Genomic DNA, 22,992 nt, shown 5'->3' with positions numbered 1-22,992 from the left:
GAATCACCCTGGTGCTGGCCTGTCCCATGGATCTCAAGAACTTCCCCATGGACGTGCAGACCTGCATCATGCAACTGGAAAGCTGTGAGTCTGACTGATACTATAAAAATACTATACTACTGCTATACTAATAATAATACTACTATACTACACAACGGAGAGCTGTGAGTCCTGATATGACTATTACATTACTGTAATACTGGGAGTTTTAATTATCAGCCCAGGTAGCGGCTGGTGGCATTGTTCTGCCTGAAGCTCTGCTAGTAAAATTAGACTGTAATCTGAGCTTTGTTTTAACACAATCTTACAAGAAATAAATAACTTAACTTGAACTACAACAGGTGAGATGCGTTATTTGTGTTAAACAAGTCCCACTCAAATAACAGCAGTCACAAGTTAGCTAGCATTGCCTACGGTTTTACTCACCCTTTTTGTTAACAATCAAACACTTAAACAGTTATCACAAACGCAAGATGGTTAGGTTAATCAAATGACCAAAATAAACAAATGTTATCTTTTATATAGGAATAAGGCCTAAAAACTTCCATTACTGATTAAGACTATTCCTTAAGCTTGGCCATTGTAGAAACAGCGTGACCACTGCAGTCAGTGTAAGTCCAGAGGAGCAGGTGGATCAGAGCAGCAGATTTAAACTCTTTGATTTTGTGACTCTGATCAAACGTGAGAAGAATCCTTCAGATGGAAGTAAAGACCAGGCTTAACTTTAGGTCAGATACTGCAGACAGCTTCCTCTGCAGTGGACAGCAGGATAAGTAGGATCAGACGACAGCATACGACGGACTAACTCAGAATCTGGTTTACAAGTTATAACAACTGCACTTTCAAACAGTTTTCTTATTGTGCAGCACCCATAGGACATATCTCCTGGTCATTGGGTTCAGGTGCATGTTTGAGATTTATGGGAGACTCCAGAGTGCTCAGATACAGAGAGAAACATGCTAATCCCACACAAATAGGTCTCAGGCATCTCTGATCTTATCTAATCTCAGAAGCTAAGCAGGACTAGGACTGGTCAGTACTTGGATGGGAGATTGCTGGGAATATCAGGTGTCATAGTGGGAAAGCCGTAGCCTGTTATGTGTATCACTCTGAATTGTGTCATCAGTGCTGTCCTGTCATCATCTCTGGCCAGGCCCTTTTATGCTAGTGGAAGAATGCGCAAAGTCAGGGCAGCAGTGGCTCTAATGCATAACGTTTTTGTGTCCTTAAGCAAGACACTTCACCCACATAGTATCAATGTGGTGTGTGTGTGTGAGCGTTGGTGGGCCCATGGTTGCTTCACTTCCATTAGCCTGCCCCAGAGCAGCTGTGGCTACAGTTCTATGAGTGTGGAACCTTTTTGCTGTGAGGTGAGAGTGTTCGCCACCATTTGATTTTCAGTAAGTTAATTGTAGAAAAAACAATAATTGGAGTACAGTTCGTGCTTAGTCAATGCTTAAGATGAGACACAATTTTCACAAGTCGAGACGAAGTACAAGATTAGGTTAACGAGAACGAGACAACAACTTTTTGAAGTAATTTGTAATGAATATATTTTGAAGTTCAATTCACAATTTAACGGTTTATTGGTTTATTTTGTTTTATCATTGTAGCATTGCTCTTTGTAACTCTGGCTTCTCCAGAGATGTAACTCTCCAGCACAACAAATGTAAAACCATGTGTGGAAATAAAATCTCACAAGAAAATTTTTCTCTATGGCACGAGATCAGGTCCCATCCCTGTTTTATCAGAGATGCCTGTATGTATGTATGTATGTATTCATGTTCATTTTAAATGTGTACTTGTGCCTCTGTCCTGTTCCAGTCGGCTACACAATGAATGACCTGATCTTCGAGTGGGACGAGAAAGGAGCAGTGCAGGTGGCTGATGGACTTACTCTGCCCCAGTTCATCCTGAAGGAGGAGAAAGATCTGCGCTACTGCACCAAGCACTACAATACAGGTACTAGTATTGCTACTACTACTGGTACTACTACTACTGTACCAAGCACTATAGTACAGGTACTACTGCTGCTACTACTACTACTACACTACTACTTATAATACTACTACTACTACTATGGAAACAAACACTGTTCACTAAAATATCTAACCTGAGATTATATGAACATGTCACCATCTGTTTAAAAGTGCACTATGTAACTTTTCTGATGTGAGTCCATCACCCCACCTGCTTGTCTCCATGAAGATGTTACAGCATTGCCTCGATTTGTTTTTGCAACACCTGTAATTTAATATGTGCAAAACAAACAAAGCCATACTGTAGAACATTCAAGGCAATGCAATAACAGCATCATGGAGATGAACAGGTGATAGGAAAAGTTTATTCATTTATTTTTGTAACGCCCAAAATCACAACAACAGTTGTCTCGAAGGGCGTTCATGTTTTGGTTGATGGGGGAAACCGGAGTACCCGGAGGAAACCCATCCAGACACGGGGAGAAACATGAAAAACTCCACACAGAAAGGCCTGGCGACCCAGGGATCGAACCAAACCCTCTTGCTGTGAGGCATGAGTGTTGCCACTCAGCCACCGTGCCGCCAACACACAAAAACAAAACAACAGGAAAAATCAGACAAAACAAGAAAAATCGGCAAGGCGAGGAGGAAGACCAGACGAGGAGGAGGAGAGCCGGGCGAGGAGGAGGGCCAGGCGGGGAGGAGGGGAGGGTCCAGCTGTCATCGGGGCATCTGAAAGAGATACACTCCACAGGGGGAGTGGGACAGGGGACAACATGTGAATAGCATTGCTGATGAGAAAATAGGACAAAGCAGAAGATAGTGCTCAGGTTGCCATACTTTCCCCAGCTAGTTATCTCCTACGGCAGCCTGTCTTATCCCGGGTTTTAATGTCCCTAACTCCCTCACTATGTAACCTGGTCATATGCTATACCGAAGAGGAAGGTTTTAAACCTGGTCTTAAATACAGAGACTGTGGGGGCCTGTTTAACATCAGCAGGGAGTTGATTCCATAGTACAGGAGCTTGGTAACCATAAACTGTGTTGACTCATGACGAAAGATTTGGATATGTACATATTTCAAACATTCCGCTTGCTCAACTATTTGTTTTATTGTTGCATTCCTCCAAAATTTTGAACATAAAAAAAAAGTTGTAAAAATTTTCCTTACAGTTTTTCACATTGCATCAGACTAAGATCCAGACGCAGAGTGAGAGAGGAGCATAAATATCAGGTTGGATCCTCCTCAGTCTGAGATTATGAGGTTGGCCATGGGGAAAAAGTGAAATATATTATCCCAAATCTGCAGTTTTTTGACAGACTCATAAAAGTTTCAGCTTCTATCTGTGAGAAAAAAAACAATTGTGTGCTCAGAAATTGTCGTAACCAGCGTGACGTAGGGACCAAAGTTGCAGAGTCGTAAAGGTTTAGCAATGTCTTTATTCACAATAATCGGTACTACGGACTATTACAAAGGTAATAGTCCGTAGTATAGTTTGTGATCTTAAAACAAGGCAAGAGTCCAAAAACCATAGAAGCTGGGGAGCGTGGATGCAAAGTCGTGGACGGGGAGTAGAGAGAGACAGGATCCTACCAGGGTTGAGGTGCACGAGCAGGGGAGGTCCGGAGCTGGTTCCCGGCGGATTCCTGGAGGAAAAGGGATAAGGTTCCGATAAGCCAGAGCAGACAAAAATCCAAAGCGGTGTAAAGCCAAGAGCATATTCACGTGAGTACGCGGACGTTCTGGCACCGAGTGACTCGTCCAGACCCCTCTTATCCGCGGCAGGTGGCGTTGATTGCGCTGATGGGGAGCAGGTGCGCGCGGGAGGAGTCCGGATTCCGCCTTGGTAGTAATACAAAATCTGTAAAAAGCTTGTTGTCAAAATTGGCTTAATGATACACTATATAACTTTGTAGTGGAGTGTCCTGCTTGTCTCCATGGAGATATTTTCTTATTGTAGAATTTCCCTCAACATGGCATTGAATGTACTCTCTATTTTGCAGTTAGTAAAATATAGTTGTTTTAATGCCCAAAAATACCTTGAAAAACATTAAGTCCCATATCAGTCCTAGTCCTTTAATCCTGTCTTAGTCCTGGTTAAGTCCTGGTTTAGACCTGATTTAGACCTGATTTAGACCTCTTGCTGTTGGATAACTTCCCCGGTTGTCTGACACTGGACTGAATGTCCCTACAACTAAGGTCAGTGTGAGAGGGTTTTAAAATACCTGAATAAAAGATGCCAGCAGGAAAGAAGTCTCAGGATGATGGAGGGACAGAGCAGTGAAAGAGAGCGAAAGATGAAAGAGAGAGAGAGAAAGTGAAAAGAGAGAGAGGCGGAAACATGAGAGAGAACTCCAGGATAGTCCCATGATGATGGAGGGACAGAGAAGGGGGAAAGAAAGAGGGAGAAGGATGAGAAGAGGAGGTTACAGAGAGGGGGAGAAATAAAAAAAAGAATCGAGTGATAAGAGGAGAGAGATGAATGGACAGACAGATAGAGGGACAGGAGAGAGAAAGAGCGGTAGAGGACAGTCATTGCACTCCTCTGTGGAGTCGGGGAACCTCAGAAGCATCTGTCTCTCTCTGGAGAGACAGGGAGGAGCAAGACAAGAGAGAGTAATAGAGATGTCAGACAGAGAGGAGACAGTATTGCCTGAGTCTGAGGCAGTCCCACAAACAACTGCAAAACCGGTGAAATAAAAGAGAGAGAGAAAAAAATTATATATATATATATATATATATATATATATATATATATATATATATATATATATATATATACATAAAAGCTAATCTGCTACCAGGAACTATATTTGGAAATCCAAGAGAAAAACAAAAGAGCACCACTAGTTTGGGGTGGAAACGCAACTGGCTCGCCCAAAAGGACAAAACTTCGTGCCACAAACAAAGCACTGTAGTCTACTCCATTCAGTGTAGTGAAGAGTGCTAGTGTGCAGTACACTGAAAAAACTAAGCAGCCACTTCATAAGAGAATGTACCAACGCTGTCGCAAGAGGTCCTCTGTGCCCCAGTCCGCTGTACATCTCCATCTCAAAGCCACTAACCACTCCTTTGAAGATGGTGAGGTACAGATCTTAGCCATTGAAACGGGTTTGAGAGGGGACCTAATGAAGCTATTTTTGTTAGAAAATACTATCCTTCCTTAAACAGGAATGGTAGCTTGAGACATAGTAATCTCTCACAGATCTATGATTCTATCCTCAAAGCAAACAAAAAGAAACAGAAGAGAAAAATAGGGGGCCATTAAAGGTTGAATAGGGTTGTTAAGGCTGAAACTGGAGACAACAGCGGTTTACAGTTTCAGTGTGGTTACAAACAAGACTGAATTCATCATCTTTGGCCCACAAAAACAAAGATAAATTGTTAGCAGTCACCTCCAGTCTCTCTCTCCAAAAATCACGCTAGAAATCTAGGGGTAATAATGGACTCAGACTTGAACTTTAACAGCCACATCAATCACATCTGCAGATTTTTATCACCTAAAAATATTGCAAAAATCAAAAGTATACTGTCTTAGAGAAGACTTAGAGAAACGTATCCATGCATTGGTCTCCAGTAGGTTGGACTACTGTAACAGCCTGCTCACTGGCCTCTCCAAATGAGCCTTAAGACAGCTGCAGTAATTCCAGAATGCTGCTGCTCGGGTCCTGACTAGAACCAGGAAGTACGAGCACATAAGTCCTATGCTCAGGCTTCCTATAGCTCAAAAAATAGACTTTAAAGCAGCTCTGCTTTTGCTCAAGTCTCTCCATGCTTAGCACCAAAGTACATCTCCGACATGTTAGTGCCATATGAACCATCTCACACTCTGAGGACCTCAGGGATTAGCCTCCTGCTGGTGCCCAGAGTCAGGACTAAACATGGGGAATTATAAATCCAGTTCTGTTTAGTTCTGCATATGACTGAAAGGTTTTTATTCTGCACTCTTCTGTTTTGATGTTAATTTTATGATGATTATTTGTGATTATTCATGTTTTGATTTGTGTGATTTTAATGTCTTTCTTATTCTGTAAAGCACTTTGAATTACTTTGTGTATGAATTGGGCTATACAAATAAACTTGCCTTGCCTTGCCTAGATAGCCCCTTCTTTCAGATAGACACACTGCCTGATCAAAAAAAAAAAAAAAAATCGTCACCAAAAAAAAAGGTCACACACTCTAATATTTCACTGGACAACCTTTAGCTTTGATTATGGCACCCATTCTCTGTTGTATTGTTTTGATCAGCTTCTGCAATGTCACAAGATTTATTTCCATCCAGTGTTGCATAAATATTTCACCAAGATCTTGTATTGATGATGGTAGAGTCTGACTGCTGTGCAAAGCCTTCTCCAGCACATCCCAAAGATTCTCAATGGGGTTATGGTCTGGACTCTGTGGTGGCCAATCCTTGTGTGAAAATTATGTCTCATGCTACCTTGACCACTCTTTCACAATTTGAACCCGATACATCCTGGCATTGTCATCTTGGAATATGCCTGTGCCATCAGGGAAGAAAAAATCCATTGATGGAATAACCTGGTCATTCAGTATATTCAGGTAGTCAGCTGACCTCATTCTTTGAGCACATACTGTTGCTGAACCTAGACCTGACCAACTGGAAGAGGCTTATATCTTTTAGCTTTGTTAAATCCAGGTAGGTAATGACCTTTTTTTGGCCAGGCAGTGTATAAGGCAGTGTCCACTAGCAATCTGACCCGAACTGAAGAAGCGGCTTGGATGAGCAGTAAAATGTCTTCACTAATACAATGATTTGTCCAGTTGGCAGACATAAATTTCAACTTTTGCTATGGATCAGAGCTGGACGACTGAAGGATTATACAGATAAATGGATATAGCTAACTTGCTAGCAGCTGCATTCCAAATAGGAAGTGAGCGTGGGCGTGCTTCCGGTTTCATAGACTCCAGTTCACATTCTATTGAAAAACTGTTACCCCTTGACCCCATTGCTGCTGCTGTCAGGCTCGTCATTTTGGTTGTATAATGTTCGTCTTAACCCTCTCTGCCGCTAAACTAACCTCCTCGCTCAGGATTAGCTCTTTGGAATATGGAACTCCATCCATCCATCCATCCATTTTCTTCCGCTTATCCGGGGCCGGGTCGCGGGGGCAGCAGTCTAAGCAGGGACTCCCAGACTTCCCTCACCCCGGACACGTCCTCCAGCTCCTCCGGTGGGACCCCAAGGCGTTCCCAGGCCAGCCGAGAGACATAGTCCCTCCAGCGTGTCCTGGGTCTTCCCCGGGGCCTCCTCCCGGTGGGACATGCCCAGAACACCTCCCTAGGGAGGCGTCCAGGAGGCATCCTGAGCAGATGCCCGAGCCACCTCAGCTGGTTCCTCTCAACGTGTAGGAGCAGCGGCTCTACTCCGAGCTCCTCCCATGTGACCGAGCTCCTCACCCTATCCCTAAGGGTGCGCCCGGCCACTCTGCGGAGGAAGCCCATTTCAGCCGCTTGTATCCGCGATCTTGTCCTTTCGGTCATTACCCAGAGCTCATGACCATAGGTGAGGGTAGGAACGTAGATTGACTGGTAAATCGAGAGCTTCGCCTTCCGGCTCAGCTCCTTCTTCACCACAACGGACCGATACAGCGACCGCATCACTGCAGACGCTGCACCGATCCGCCTGTCAATCTCCCGCTCCATCCTTCCCTCACTCGTGAACAAGACCCCGAGATACTTGAACTCCTCCACTTGGGGCAGAGACTCACCACCCACCCGGAGAGAGCAAACCACCTTTTTCCGGTCGAGAACCATGGCCTCGGATTTGGAGGAGCTGATTCTCATCCCAGCCGCTTCACACTCGGCTGCAAACCGCCCCAGTGCCTGCTGCAGGTCCTGGCTCGAAGACGCCATCAGGACAACATCATCTGCAAACAGCAGAGATGAAATCCTGTGGTTCCCAAACCAGGCCCCCTCCGGCCCCTGGCTGCGCCAGGAATATGGAACTCAGCTTCAAATTTGTCCTTATAACAAGACTCAAGGAGCTCCATTTGGCTGAAGCCAAACACTATGGTTGACATCACTCTTCCTTAGTCCACTTCTTTATACAGTCTATGGTTAACACAAATATTTTAAAGCAAGAATGACGAATCAGACAGCAGCAGTTACAGAGATAGGGACCACCATGTTTCAATAGAAAGTGAATTCCAACCAGAGCTCAAAGGAACCACTTTGCACACATGCTCACTCACTATTTGAAATGTGGCAGCTAGCGCATTAGCTAGCATGTCCATTTATATACAAAGTCTATGTTCTATCCATACCAAAACACCTAAGGATACCTAACAATTTATATGCATTTATATTGTTACAAAGTATCCACAGTATCTACATCTGTTTTTGCATCCTCACTTTCTTTGATGGGCTGTACATGATTTTTTCACATGATAAAGTAAAATCAGTTTTGCCCCAGTATACTGTAGATATACTGTAAAAGCAGGCTGTGAGTACTGTCTGCTTCTAATCTAAGCGTTTTATCATCCACGATCTAGAAAGTTATGGTGGTGCATGATAGTTGTCGCAGCAAAACTGAAAGATGTAAAAAGTGATTGTAAAGTCCTCAAGGAGAATAATTAGGATGCTCAGAATGCATTGTGAGGAATACATTTAAAATTCAATTCATCTGTATTTAGGACTCATGGTCCATTTTTAAAAACAGACAGGGACAGTGACAATACAAACAGTAAACATCTACATTTTAAAAAGACAGCCATACCAGTGTCTCCACATCCTGGACTGATTGCGAAATAAAATAAAACTGCACATTAAAGTTACATTAAAACTACACATTAAAGTTCTTAGTGCAGCTTGTGGAGTGTTCACTCGTGCAGTGACAAACATCTCAGTCGCACTAGTCCATCGCGGCCTCCTCTAGAGCACCCGTAAAGCGTCATTATAAGCCACCTGCAGCCTTTGGAGACTGGCTTTTTTGTAATCAGTCCAGAGGTGGGCAGGGTGTACAATATTATTTAAATAACATCTACTTTACATCAACAGAAGATGAACCAGAGTATTAGCTTGAGCATACATCTTGCATTGTCTATAAATATCATCATCATCTGCCATGTCCACAGTGATGATATGCCCAAGATATTTATTTTTATTTTTTTATTTTTTTATTTTAGCTGTAACCTTCAGCACAACATTAGACAGGCAAAAATCAGGATATCTCATGTGTTTGTCCTCTTTGGTCCTACAGATCATGATCATACTCTTAATTGTGTTATACTTAATATCATACTCCACACCATAAGATGAACAGATGTTGAGTAGCTGCTGTAAACCAGCGGTGCTCAGACTAAACACAACCAAGCCGTCTGCATACATTAAATGGTTAAGGACAAGATTTCCAGCCACACAGCCAGTTAAAATGAACTATTTGTGTTGTTTATGTTTTTAAGACAGTAAAAAATTGAAGCTATGGCAAAATGTTTTTCTTTTTTTTTACCTCTGCATTTGACTCATCTTTCAATGTCAGGAGTAGGTGAGATAAATGTCATTTTATACAAAATGACGGGTGAACAATGAGCTCCTGAAGTAAACAATCTGATTGGACAGTCATTATCTGGTTTTGGCTCGATGTGACAGAGGGAGTGGGGACCAGACTATTATCCCTCTGTATGAAAAAAATGCAGAAATTTCTCTTCGGATTTGTCAAGCAAGCAGTCATGTATCTTGATATTAAATATTCAGAGATTAAATAGTAGCCAATCAACATTCAGATGATTGCTCTTTTGACAGTTTTAATTTCAAATGTCACTTCTCATCAAAGCTAACAAACACAACACTCTCATTATTTTTCAAAAATCTTAATTTTCAGACCACTCTCCCCATCTCTCTAATTCTCTCTCCTCTCTTTCTCCTCCCTTTACCTCTCTCCCTCTTCTATTCCTCCCTTCCTTATCCCATCCCCTCAGCTTTCTCTCTCCATTTGCTCCATTCCCTTCTGCTTTTTTTGCTCTTCCTCCTCTCTCCTCTTATTATCTGTCCTCTATGCATTACTCCCTGTCCTCCCCCTCCCAGTCTCTTTCTTCATTCTAATTCTCTCTTCTACCTCGTATCCCCCTCTCTTTCGTCCCTCTCCTCTCATTCTGCCTCTTTCTCTCTTCCCTTCTTCTGTCTATCTTCAGGCATTTGGACAAATCCTGTTTTTCAGACCATTTTCTCTAATTCTCTAATTCTTCCCCTAGCACCATTGTCCTTCTCTCCATTCATCTGTGCATCTTCTTTCTCTATATCATCTTCTACATCCCCATTTTTCTTTCTCAAACTCCTCTCATATTATTCCTCTCTCCTCTCTTTTATTGCTCCCCCTCTCTTCTCTTTCTCTCCTCTTTTCTCCTTTCTCTCCTCTTTTCTCTGCTCCCCCCCTTTCTACTCCTTTCTCTCCTTCTTTTTTGCTCTCACTCAATCCCTCTCTCCCCCGTTATAGTGTTTTGTAGTGTTCATGTTTTTATGAGCGTAAGTCTGATTGCTTTGGACTTGGGTGATCACTCAAAATGGTGTCTTCTGTCATTGTCAAAGAGAAAAGCTAATGAGCTCCCTCAAAAGGCCTTCACACAGCTCTAAACTGCGCCTGAACGCACCACGGATTCTTTAATAATATAACGCATTTCAACAATATAACACAAACACTTGAACACACCACTAATATTTTAACAGTATAACACTTGGATTTACCACAGACACTGGAACACACCATAGACACTTCAACAGTATAACACTCAAATTTACCATAAATATTTCAACAGTATAACACAGACACTTGAATGCACCACAGACACTTGAGCAGTATAACACTCAAATTTACCGCAACACTTCAACAGTATAACACAGCCACTTGAAAGCACCACAAATGCCTCAACCATATAACAGTCAAATTTATCACATACACTTCAACAGTATAACACAAACACTTGAACACACCACTGATATTTTAATAGTATAACACCTGGATTTACCACAGACACTCAAACGTAGCAGAGATACTTCAACAGTATAACACTCAGATTTACCGTAGATTCTTCAACAGTAAAACACCAGTACTCAAATTTACCACAGCTGAAAACACCATAGACACTTCAGCAGTATGACACAGACAAACTCAAATTCACCACAAACACTTGAATTTACCTCAGTCAGTCGAATTTACCAAAGACACATGAATGCCACCACACTGGCATACTACAGACTCTTTAACGATACTCTATGTATGTGTAATCCCTCAGTCTGATCCATAGCAAAAGATGAAGGCAGTGTACAAAAGCAATCTGACCAATAGCAAAAGACGAAGGCAGTGTACACCAGCAATATGACCAGAACTGAAGAAGCGACTTGGATGAGCAGCAAAACATCTTCCTCCTACAACGTTTTGTCCAGTTGACAGATTTAAACTTAGTCTTTTGCTATAGATACTCTATGTATCTTTTCTAGTAGAGAATCTGCCACCTGCTTGTTTCCATGGAGATGCTCCTTTGCCAGAAATGTTCCACAGTATGATATTACAACTTTGAGGTCAGATCTGTGGAGAAGCGAGCCCGCTCACAGTAAGAATTAATGTTTTACAAGGTGTTTTGGAGCTATAAAGACACCTAGAATTGAATAAATGTAAGGTAGATAGATCCAATGCCATATTGTGGAACATTCCAGGCAAAGCAATAATTATTTCTACCTCCCTTCCTCCCTTTCTTCTCTTTCCTTCCTCTTTCTCTTGCTCTACATCATGCACTCTCTCCCTCTTACCATCTCTTGTCTCTCTCTCTTCCCTTGTTCTCTTTTCCTCTCTCTCTTTCATTGTTTCTTGCTTCTTTCCAGTTACCTTCCCTCTCTTCCCCTCTTTTTGTCCCTCTCTCTCACTTCTTTCGTATTCCATCTCTTCCTCTCCTCTCCCACACCACTCTTTCTCTCACTTCAGTCCCCAACTTCCCCTCTCTCTCCTTTCTTTCACTCCCCCCTCCTCTCTCTCTACCTTTCATCCCCTCTAGCTTTCTCTCCTGTGTTGCCGCTCCCTCCTCTCTTTCATCTTTCCCTCCGTCTCCATCACACTTACTCTCTTCTCTCTTTCACTCTTTTTCTCCTTTCTGCTTTCTCCTTCCTCCCTCTCCCCCTCTCTCCCTTCACCCCATAGTAAGTCCCTGTTTGAAATACTAATTACAGAGGGTGGTGCATTGCAGGTTCTTTGTTGGTGTATTTCTCACATGAATCAATCATTCAGACAGAAGCCCCATAGTGCACTGGGACTCTACAGTGTAATTTAATACAACTTCTGCTCTGACAACACAACCATCTTCTGGTATATCTTATTACAAAAACCCCTTGCACCTGATTTTTACTATCTTAAAAAACTGAAAAACAGAACTAGTTAATTTTAAATGGTTTCCAGTGGCGTTTCCAGTTCTCTGGCGTTGCCCGCGGGGAGTGGCGGTGAGCTGGTGTGGGCTTGCTCATTGCCCCACAGCTCAGCCGCTGCGTGTTGGGGTTCACTCCGGTGAACTAGAGGGTCAGATCCCTGCGCCTTCGGGTCAGGGACAGGTCTCTCACTGTTGTGTCGGCCTACGGGCCAAGCAGCAGTGCGGAGTACCCGGCCTTCTTGGAGTCCCTGGGAGGGGTACTAGACAGTGCACCAACGGGGACTCCGTTGTTCTCCTGGGGGACTTCAACATGTGGGTAACAACAGTGACACTTGGAGGGGCGTGATTGGGAGGAACGGCCTCCCCGATCTGAGCCCGAGCGGTGTTTTGTTATTGGACTTCTGTGCTAGTCACAGTTTGTCCATAACGAACACCATGTTCGAGCACAAGGGTGTCAATCGGTGCACGTGGCACCAGGACACTCTAGGTCGGAGGTCGATGATCGACTTTGTTGTCGTGTCATCTGACCTCCGACCGCGTGTCTTGGACACTCGGGTGAAGAGAGGGGCTGAGCTGTCAACTGATCACCACCTGGTGGTGAGTTGGTTCCGCTGGCGGAGGAGGAAGCCGGACAGACCTGGCAGGCCCAAGCGCATTGTGAGGGTCTGCTGGGAACGTCTGGCGAGGTGGGAGACATGGACTCCGAGTGGGCCATGTTCTCCACCTCTATTGTCGATGCGGCTGCTCGTAGCTGTGGTCATAAGGTCTGTGGTGCTTGTCGTGGCGGCAATCCCCAAACCCGGTGGTGGACACCGGAAGTAAGGGATGCCGTCAAGCTGAAGAAGGAGTCCTATCGAGCCTTGATGGCTCGTGGGACTCCTGAGGCAGCTGATGAGTACCGGCCGGCCAAGCGTGCCGCGGCTCGGGCAGTCACAGAGGCAAAAACCCGGGGTTGGGAGGAGTTCGGGGAGGCCATGGAGGAGGACTATCGGACGGCCTCAAAGAGATTCTGGAAAACCGTCCGACGCCTCAGGAGGGGGAAGCAGTGCTTCACCAACAATGTTTACAGTGCGGGTGGAGAGCTGCTGACCTCGACTGGGGATATTGTTGGGCGGTGGAAGGAATACTTTGAGGATCTCCTCAATCCCACTGTCACGTCTTCTGAGGAGGAAGCAGAAACTGGGGACCCAGAGGCGGACTCGTCCATCACCCTGGCTGAAGTCACTGAGGTGGTTGGCAAGCTCCTCGGTGGCAAGGCTCCGGGGGTGGACGAGATCCATCCTGAGTACCTCAAGTCTCTGGATGTTGTGGGGCTGTCTTGGCTGACACGTCTCTGCAACATCGCGTGGCAGTCGGGGACAGTACCTGTGGAATGGCAGACCGGGGTGGTGGTCCCTCTGTATAAGAAGGGGGACCGGAGGGTGTGTTCCAATTACAGGGGAATCACACTCCTCAGCCTTCCCGGTAAGATCTATTCCAGGGTACTGGAGAGGAGAATCCGACCGATAGTCAAACCTCGGATTCAGGAGGAGCAGTGTGGTTTTCGTCCTGGAGGAGGAGTTCAAGTATCTCGGGGTCTTGTTCACGAGTGAGGGAAGGATGGAGCGGGAGATTGACAGGCGGATCGGTGCAGCATCTGCAGTGATGCGGTCGCTGTATCGGTCCGTTGTGGTGAAGAAGGAGCTGAGCCCAAAGGCGAAGCTCTCGATTTACCGGTCAATCTACGTTCCTACCCTCACCTATGGTCATGAACTCTGGGTAATGACCGAAAGGACACAAGCGGCTGAAATGGGCTTCCTCCACAGAGTGACCGGGCGCACCCTTAGGGATAGGATGAGGAGCTCGGTCACACGGGAGGAGCTTAGAGTAGAGCCGCTGCTCCAACACGTTGAGAGGAACCAGTTGAGGTGGCTCGGGCATCTGCTCAGGATGCCTCCTGGACGCCTCCCTAGGGAGGTGTTCTGGGCATGTCCCACCGGGAGGAGGCCCCGGGGAAGACCCAGGACATGCTGGAGGGACTATGTCTCTCGGCTGGCCTGGGAACGCCTTGGGGTCCCACCGGAGGAGCTGGAGGACGTGTCCGGGGTGAGGGAAGTCTGGGAGTCCCTGCTTAGACTGCTGCCCTGCGACCCGGCCCCGGATAAGCGGAAGAAAATGGATGGATGGATGGGTTTCCAGTGGTCCAAAGTTATTCCTTTCGAATGCATTCTGAGCATTAAAATATACTGAACACTGCGTTATGCTAGCTAGCCCACTGTGTCTCAAAACACTTAAAAAAAACTGAAAACAACATGTTTATAAAAGCTTTTTACAACTTTCAGAGACCAGAGGGAAGCTTTGCTGTCACCAACTACCATACTAACACTGCAACAGCATTACTTCCTGGTTTGCTGATGATAAAATGCTTCAATCGACAGACAGTACACAGACTTATTTTGACCTCAGAAGCTTCTTATGCTACATATCTGTACTGGGGCAAGACACGTTTTACTTTTTTACATAATCTGGTACAATGTTTAAAGGTGCATTATGTAACATTTTCTGGTGGAGGGTCTGCTACCTTCTAGTCTCCATGGAGATGTTGTTGCTGTGCTGGGAAGGTTCCACTATATGGCATTAAACTTATCGATCTTTACTCTCAATGTATTTTATTACAGTTGCAAATACCTTGAAAACGCTACATTGATCCCTACTGTAAGTGCCTCTCCACGGTTCGGACTTGTAGCTTGGCCTAGTGACATCACCTGCTTATCTCCATGGAGACAGGTAAGTTTAGTGCAATACTGTGGAACATTCTAGGCAAAGAGATAACCATGGAGATAAGCAGGTATTGGACCAATAAAGTTACATATTGCAGCTTGAATGCAGGGTGAGTATTGTGAAAGCTTATGTCAGATGCCCCGTAGCCTCTTCCTGTATTACAGTCTGACACTAGAGTCAGTCTTCTGAGTCTGTACCACTCCAATCTCAGCTCAGACAGAAAAATTCACCGGCCTTAAGAGCTCTATGGGGGCGTTGCGAATAAAGCATGTCCTGGACCTCCACTTCTCCTCTCCTCCTCCTTTCACTTTCTCTTCCTTTTTTCTCTCTCTCTCTCTCTCTCTCTCTCTCTCTCTCTCTCTCTCTCTCTCTCTTCTTTCTCCTTATCTATAGAAATCTGCCCTGGAATTAATTCTCTCTCTGTATTGCTCCCCATTCATCTATTTCCATAATTCATTTATTTATCCTCCCTCATTCTCTTTGTTTTGTCTTTTCAAATTTCTTCTTGGTTATTATGTCAGTCTCTCTCTATTCTTTTTTTCTTTTCTCCTCTCATCTATTGAAATATTCTTTGCTTCATTTTTTCTCCTTCTATCTCCCTTTCGATCAATCTCTCTTAATTCTTCCCCTGTATCCCCTCTATTGTTCTCTTTGTATGTTAAAATGGCTATTCCACTGTTCTTTTTCCCTCTTTTTTTTCATTCTTCAGTCATCTCTCTTTTCTCTCTTTTTCAGTTGCTCTTCCATTTATCTGCCTTCCTCTTTTGATCAAATATCCCCTCCAGGTCCTTGTCCTATCTTTTGGTTCTTTCTCTCACTTCCTTTTCTCTCTCTCTCTCCCTCCCTTTTCCTAATGTCCATCCCTTCCTCTATCCTCCGACTCTTTTCTCTCTGCTCTCTTCTTTTACCCAATGTATCTAGCCGAATATCCTCTTTTGTTTTTTTTTCTCTCTCTCTCTCTGCCACCCCTTACTTTTTTCTTTTTGCTTCCATTCCCTCTTTCCTTAACTCCCTTGAAATGTTCACAACCTTGTTCTTTTGTTCTTTCTCTCACTCTCTCACTCTCTCTTCTCTCTTTCATAGTGCCCCCTCTATTCCTCCAACCTATCTTTTCTTTCTCTTCTCTTTATTCCTCTACTGCCATCCCCCTGCCCCCTTTTTTTTTTCCCTCCACTCCATCTTTATTTGCATATCTCTCGTTCCCTCTCTTCCTCCCTCATTCATTTCTGGGCTCCTCTATCTTCTTCTCACTTGTACCCCTTAGAGCATAGTCCTTCACATTGTGCTGTGTTGATGAAATAGACTGGCGGCCATCTTGTTTTAGTTCATTGCATTAAATACACAGGACAGGACCTCATTCCATTACTGCTCGCTACAAAAACATTCAGACCATTTCCATACAAGATTGACTTTCACTTGTGCTAAAACTGATTGCCTGAACTGATAGGAATGTACAATGAGTGTGACTCATGTTTGAGCAACCAGGCCATGCCATATATATATATATATATATATATATATATATATATATATATATATATATATATATATATATATATATATATATATATATATATATATATATATATATAATGTATATATATATAATGTATATATATATATATATATATAATGTATATATATATAATGTATATATATATATACACATTGTGTAAAGCTTAAAAAAAAAAAAATGCAGAATACAATGATTTGCAAATCCTTTTCAACCTATATTGAACTGAATAAACTACAAAGACATGATGTATAATGTTCAAACTGATAAACTTTATTGTTTTTATGCAAATATTCACTCATTTTCAATTTCAATAAAGTTGGGACAGGGGCATGTTTACCATGGTGTTTCATCACCGTTCCTTTTAACAACAATCACTAAGCATTTGGGAACTGAGGACACTAATTGTTGAAGCTTTGCAAGAGGAATCCTTTCCCATTCTTGCCTAATGTACAACTTCAGTTCCTCATCAGTCCGGGGTCTCCATTGTCGTATTTTGCGCTTCATAATGTGCCACACATTTTCGATGAGAGACAGGTCTGGACTCCAGGCAGACCAGTCTAGTGCCCGCACTCTTTTATTGTGAAGCCACCCTGTTGTAACAGTTGTTGAAAAAGATGCTGCTTGTATGGCAGCATATGTTGTTGCAAAACCTATATGTACCTTTCAGCATTAATGGTGCCTTCACAGATGTGCAAGTTAGCCATGCCATGGGCACTAACACACCCCCGTACCATCACAGATGCTGGCTTTAAAACTTTGCTTTGATAACAATCCGGATGGTCCTTTTCCTCTTTGGCCCACAGGATATGACATCCAAGATTTCCAAAAACACTTTGAAATGTGGACTTGTCAGACCACAGCATACTTTTCCACTTTGTGTCAGTCCATCTCAGGTGAGCTCGGACCCAGAAAAAAGCAGTGTTTCTGGGTGTTGTTGATATATGGCTTTTGCTTTGCATGGTACAGTTTTAACTTGCACTTGGAGATGTAGCGACAAACTATGTTAACTGACAATGGTTTGCTGAAGTGTTCCTGAGCCCATGCGGTAATATCCTTCACACATTCATTTCTGTTTTTAATACAGTACCCCCTGAAGGACCGATGGTCAAGGGCATTTAGTGCTGGTTTTCGGCCTTGCCGCTTACATGCAGGGATTTCGCCAGATTCTGTGAATCTTTTGATGATATTACGGACCATAGATGATGAAATCCCTAAATTTCTTGCAATTGTACAAAGAGAAACGTTGTTCTTAGACTCTGTGAACAACTGCCTGAGCAAATAGTCCCAAAGTGGTGAACCTCACCCCATCCTTGCTTGTGAATGACTGAGCCCTTCAGGGATGCTCCTTTTATACCCAATCATGACACTCACCTGTTTCCAATTAACCTGTTCACCTGTGAAATGTTCCATACAGGTGTATTTTAAGCCTTCCTTATTTTTCCCATTCTTTTGTTGGGAATGTGCTGCAGGCATCAAATTGAAAACGAGTGAATATTTGCATAAAACAAAAAAGGTTTATTAGTTTGAACATTAAATATCATGTTTTTGTAGTTTATTCAGTTCAGTATAGGTTGAAAAGGATTTGCAAATCATTGTATTCTGTATTTTTTTCTGTATTTGACACAGCATCCTAACATACACTCACCTAAAAGATTATTACGAACACCTGTTCAATTTCTCCTTAATGCAATTATCTAATCAACAAATCACATGGCAGTTGCTTCAATGTATTTAGGGGTGTGGTTGTGGTCAAGACAATCTCCTGAACTCCAAACTGAATGTCAGAATGGGAAAGAAAGGTGACTTAAGCAATTTTGAGCATGGCATGGTTGTTGGTGCCAGAGGGGCCGGTCTGAGTATTTCACAATCTGCTCAGTTACTGGGATTTTCACGCACAACCATTTCTAGGGATTACAAAGAATGGTGTGAAAAGGGAAAAACATCCGGTATGCGGCAGTCCTGTGGGCGAAAATGCCTTGTTGATGCTAGAGGTCAGAGGAGAATTGGACGAGTGATTCAAGCTGATAGAAGAGCAACGTTCACTGAAATAACCACTCGTTACAACCGAGAAATGCAGCAAAGCATTTGTGAAGCCACAACACGCAAAACCTTGAGGCGGATGGGCTACAACAGCAGAAGACCTCACTGGGTACAATTCATCTCCACTACAAAAAGGAAAAAGAGGCTACAATTTGCACGAGCTCACCAAAATTGGACAATTGTTGAAATTGGAAAATTTAGCCTGGTCTGATGAGTCTCGATTTCTGTTGAGACATTCAAATGGTAGAGTCAGAATTTGGCATAAACAGAATGAGAACATGGATCCATCATGCCTTGTTACCACTGTGCAGGCTGGCGGTGGTGGTGTAATGGTGTGGGGGATGTTTTCTTGGCACACTTTAGGTCCCTTAGTGCCAATTGGGCATCGTTTAAATGCCACGGGCTACCTGAACATTGTTTCTGACCACCATGTATCCATCCTCTGATGGCTACTTCCAGCAGGATAATGCACCATGTCATAAAGCTCGAATCATTTCAAATTGGTTTCTTGAACATGACAATGAGTTCACTGTACTACAATGGCCCCCACAGTCACCAGATCTCAACCCAATAGAGCATCTTTGGGATGTGGTGGAACGGGAGCTTCGTGCCCTGGATGTGCATCCCACAAATCTCCATCAACTGCAAAATACTATTCTATCAATATGGACCAATATTTCTAAGGAATGAATGCCACGTAGAATTAAGGCAGTTCTGAAGGCGAAAGTGGGTCAAACACAGTATTAGTATGGTGTTCCTAATAATCCTTCAGGTGAGTATATATATATATATATATATATATATATATATATATATATATATATATATATATATATATATATATATATATATATATATATATATAAATAATACTGTAGTTACTCTTACACTTTATATACCTCCCTCTATACCTTCTCCTCTTTTTGTACTGAGACAGTGGAGCCTGAACTTCAGTTTGACTCACCTGACACTCGATTTCACATCAGAAACAAAAGCAGCTACCATCTCATAACACAGGTTTATGTATCAGAACCTGACTAGAGATTAAGATTAATCACAAGTGAATCTCAATCACAATATAAATGGACGCAATTAGCAAATTACAAAGGCTACAATTTTTGTATCATAATTTCCTCCACAAACAAGTTTTTATCCAGTCTTCTGCATAAAAACTGCTAACTCTGTAGTAAATTTGTACAAACATGTTCTCAATTTGTGATTTTTGTATTAGTTTGCCAGTTCAGGTTTCAGAATTTTTTTCTCAATTCTTTTGGTCACTTTTAAAATGTGAACTTTAAACAGAATCCTATTATTTAAACATAACTCACAAATCTCAGTGCTTCTCTGAAATCTGTCAACCCCAGTCCAGACCATAACACAGCCCCACATGTCACTCCTTTGACTGTTCGCACCTCTCTCCGTTGCAGCTCATATCAATCACACTGTGTGAAGACTCTATAGGCAACAGGGCAGCAGCTATCAGCAAGAAACATAAGATATTTAGAAGCAGATAGACTGGATATGTGTTCTTAATCTAGTAATACATTACTGTTGAGTAATATGAAGACATTATGCTTTGCAAATTTCCCATTAGGATAACATGGGCGCTTTCGCGCATCGCCATGGCAACCCAGTGAAAAATATGACTTGGGTCTGATTGACTTTTTTGATCAGGATGACATGACGAGTCATGGTGCCAAATTTCACATTATTCCATGAAACTAATATTTTTCCCATGAATGGGAAAAATTGGGAGGATTCCCATTAGGATAACATTGGCAGTTTGGCGCATCGCCATGGCAACACGGTGCAAAAAAACACATAGGTGTGATTGACTTTATTGATTGGGATGACCCAATGGAATTTTGTGTCAAATTTGGTAACATTTGGGAAAACTAAATTTTCGGCCTTCCATACTAATTTATTAGATGTTCTGTAGGGGGCGCTATCGCGCCAATTTAGTTTCTATCACAATGAGTAGCTTTATGCCCGAAAGTTTTACAACTGATTTGAATTTGAGCCAAATCAGACTTTGCATGCGCAAACGGGAGCAAATTTTGACTTTTGAAAATTGCAAAAATTCCGATGGAATTTTGCGGCTTCGCTGCACGGAAACCGTAAAAGGGATCACCATAAATTGGATAACTTTTGATGCCCCACTTGTCTAGATGATGTACAGTGAATTTCAGCCCTGCAGGTGAAGCGCCTTCAGAGGAGTTGACGAAAATGCGAGGTCAGCGAAAACACTGACACGCATTTTGGAATTTTCAATCCAAGATGGCAGACTTCCGGTGTGTCAGAGGGCGTGGCCATAATATTTTTAGTTTGACATCACTTGAAGAATGTGTGTACCGAATTTCGTAGCTGTACGCCAAAGTTGACGTCGGGATGTCTCCCATTGACGCATTTTGACTTTTGCAAGGGGCGCTGTCGCGCCATTTTTTTATGCCCAATGATGCACCACATAAAAAAATAAATTTTTCGGCAGACCTGAATTTTGGGCAAAATTTGGTGAGTTTTTGAATATGTTCAGGGGGTCAAATTCCTGTTCAAAAAGCTGAAGAAATAAATAAAAATTAAAGCCGCAAGCGGCATCAAACGGCCCTCGCGGGCCGTGCGTCGCACTCGGCCGACCCGGCACTCCCTGTGGGTGGCGCTGACGCTTCGCCCATTGACTCAATGTTGACGCTGCCACGCTAGCAAGAACAAATATGCATGTTGCTGGGATACAGGAGTCTGTGCAGGGGGTGAAGACTCCTGCTATTCACTCCTGTTGACGCATGTCAGCGTCAACATGTCCCATGTCCCATGCCTACGGCATGGGTTGCTAGGACACAGGAGTCTGTGCAAGGTGCGGTGCTGCCACAAAGTTGCGCGCAAAGCGCGCAACTTCGTGAAGACGCCACACTTGTAATCATGTTTCCCGATGAGTACATGGGCTTCGCCCATGCACTCATCGTTCCGGAAGCAATAGGCCCTACGCCCTGTAGGGGCTCGGGCCTAATAAAAATAATAATATTTTTAGCAAAAACAATATATCCGATAACATTAGAATGACATATTATACGTTTTTTGAAAGCTCTCGACTTTCCCCACGTCACCGTGGGGTCAATGGCGAATGACGAGCGCTAACGCGCCCGTCATTCGCCATGACGTCGGGGTCCGCCATTGACCTCCCATTGACTTCCATTCATTTTAGCAGTTATAAAGATGGCCCATGTCTGCGGCATGGGGGCTTGGATAGGGCTCGATGCCAGGAGTGTGTTTGGGGGACATGAGCGCTTTGCCCATTGACTCAATGTTGACGCTGACATGCTAGCAAAAACAAATATGCATGTCCCATGCCATGGGTTGCTAGGACACAGAAGTATGCGCAGGGGCGACGGGGGACGACTCCTCCTATTGACTCCTGTTAACGCATGTCAGCGTCAACATGGAGTCAATGACGCTGACATGCTAGCAACAGCAAATATGCAGCAAATATGCAAACCCAACAAATATGCGCGCGTGAAGACAGTCTGCAACAATAGGCCCTACGCCCTATAGGGGCTCGGGCCTAATTAAGTAAGTGCAGCAGTTCTGCATTCTCCTGAATGCAGGAGAGTAAATATTACTCAAACATGCATTAATTACTGAAAATACAACTTTGAGAGAGTAAAAGAGAAAGGGAAACATGATTAAAAGTGTGGCCAATTTTGCATATATGTCCTTTAAACTTTCTTGGGGGATTTGCTACCATGGAGATGTTTTTTCTTTGCCTGGAATGTTGAACAGTATGGCATTAACCTTGGGTCACCTTGCTAAAAAAATACTTTGAAAAACATTCATTCTGAGCAGGGTCACCTCTACACTGATTAGATCCAGTTACATATTTTAGTCCCCACTGTATGATTTTTTATTCATGTTTTAAATTTGCACATCAAAACCCAGTTAAAGTTGTCCTTGAATCACAACCAAACATATTATGAGTCAAATATACAAGTAAATATAGTCCATCTCTCCTTTATGACATAAGCTACTGCAGGCATAAACAACCACAAGGACTTACACCGCTCTAGGCTAACGTATGAGAAAACACTGCACAACATTCTATCCATGCTAACGTAGGAGAAACATAAGCCAACCAAAGTTCGCCTAAGCTAACCGATATCACAGGAAACATAAGAACCAGCTTTTGCGAGGGCATCCACGTCAAATCAATGTAACACGCGGATGAGAGAGACAGAGAAAGAAAGAAGGATGAAGAGAGAAAGAGGGAGCATTTTGTGTAGTATTTTAGACCTGGGGGTTGTGGGATCAGTCAAAAGTTTGAAGTTTGAGGAAGTC

General features: G+C 43.3%; 1 protein-coding gene across 1 annotated transcript in view; it reads left to right on the top strand.

The window, feature by feature from the left end:
* The window catches only part of glra1 (glycine receptor, alpha 1), a 184,333-nt gene that overhangs the window by 119,937 nt on the left and 41,404 nt on the right, over positions 1–22,992 (top strand). Inside the window, exons 7-8 of the mRNA XM_055225069.1 lie at positions 2–84; positions 1,825–1,962. Of these exons, the coding sequence (XP_055081044.1) occupies positions 2–84; positions 1,825–1,962 (221 nt within the window). The remainder of the gene's footprint in view (position 1; positions 85–1,824; positions 1,963–22,992) is intronic.

Source organism: Periophthalmus magnuspinnatus, chromosome 10, assembly GCF_009829125.3.
Source record: "Periophthalmus magnuspinnatus isolate fPerMag1 chromosome 10, fPerMag1.2.pri, whole genome shotgun sequence".
Classification (NCBI taxonomy): domain Eukaryota; kingdom Metazoa; phylum Chordata; class Actinopteri; order Gobiiformes; family Gobiidae; genus Periophthalmus; species Periophthalmus magnuspinnatus.
This window is presented reverse-complemented; position numbering and strand designations above follow the sequence as displayed.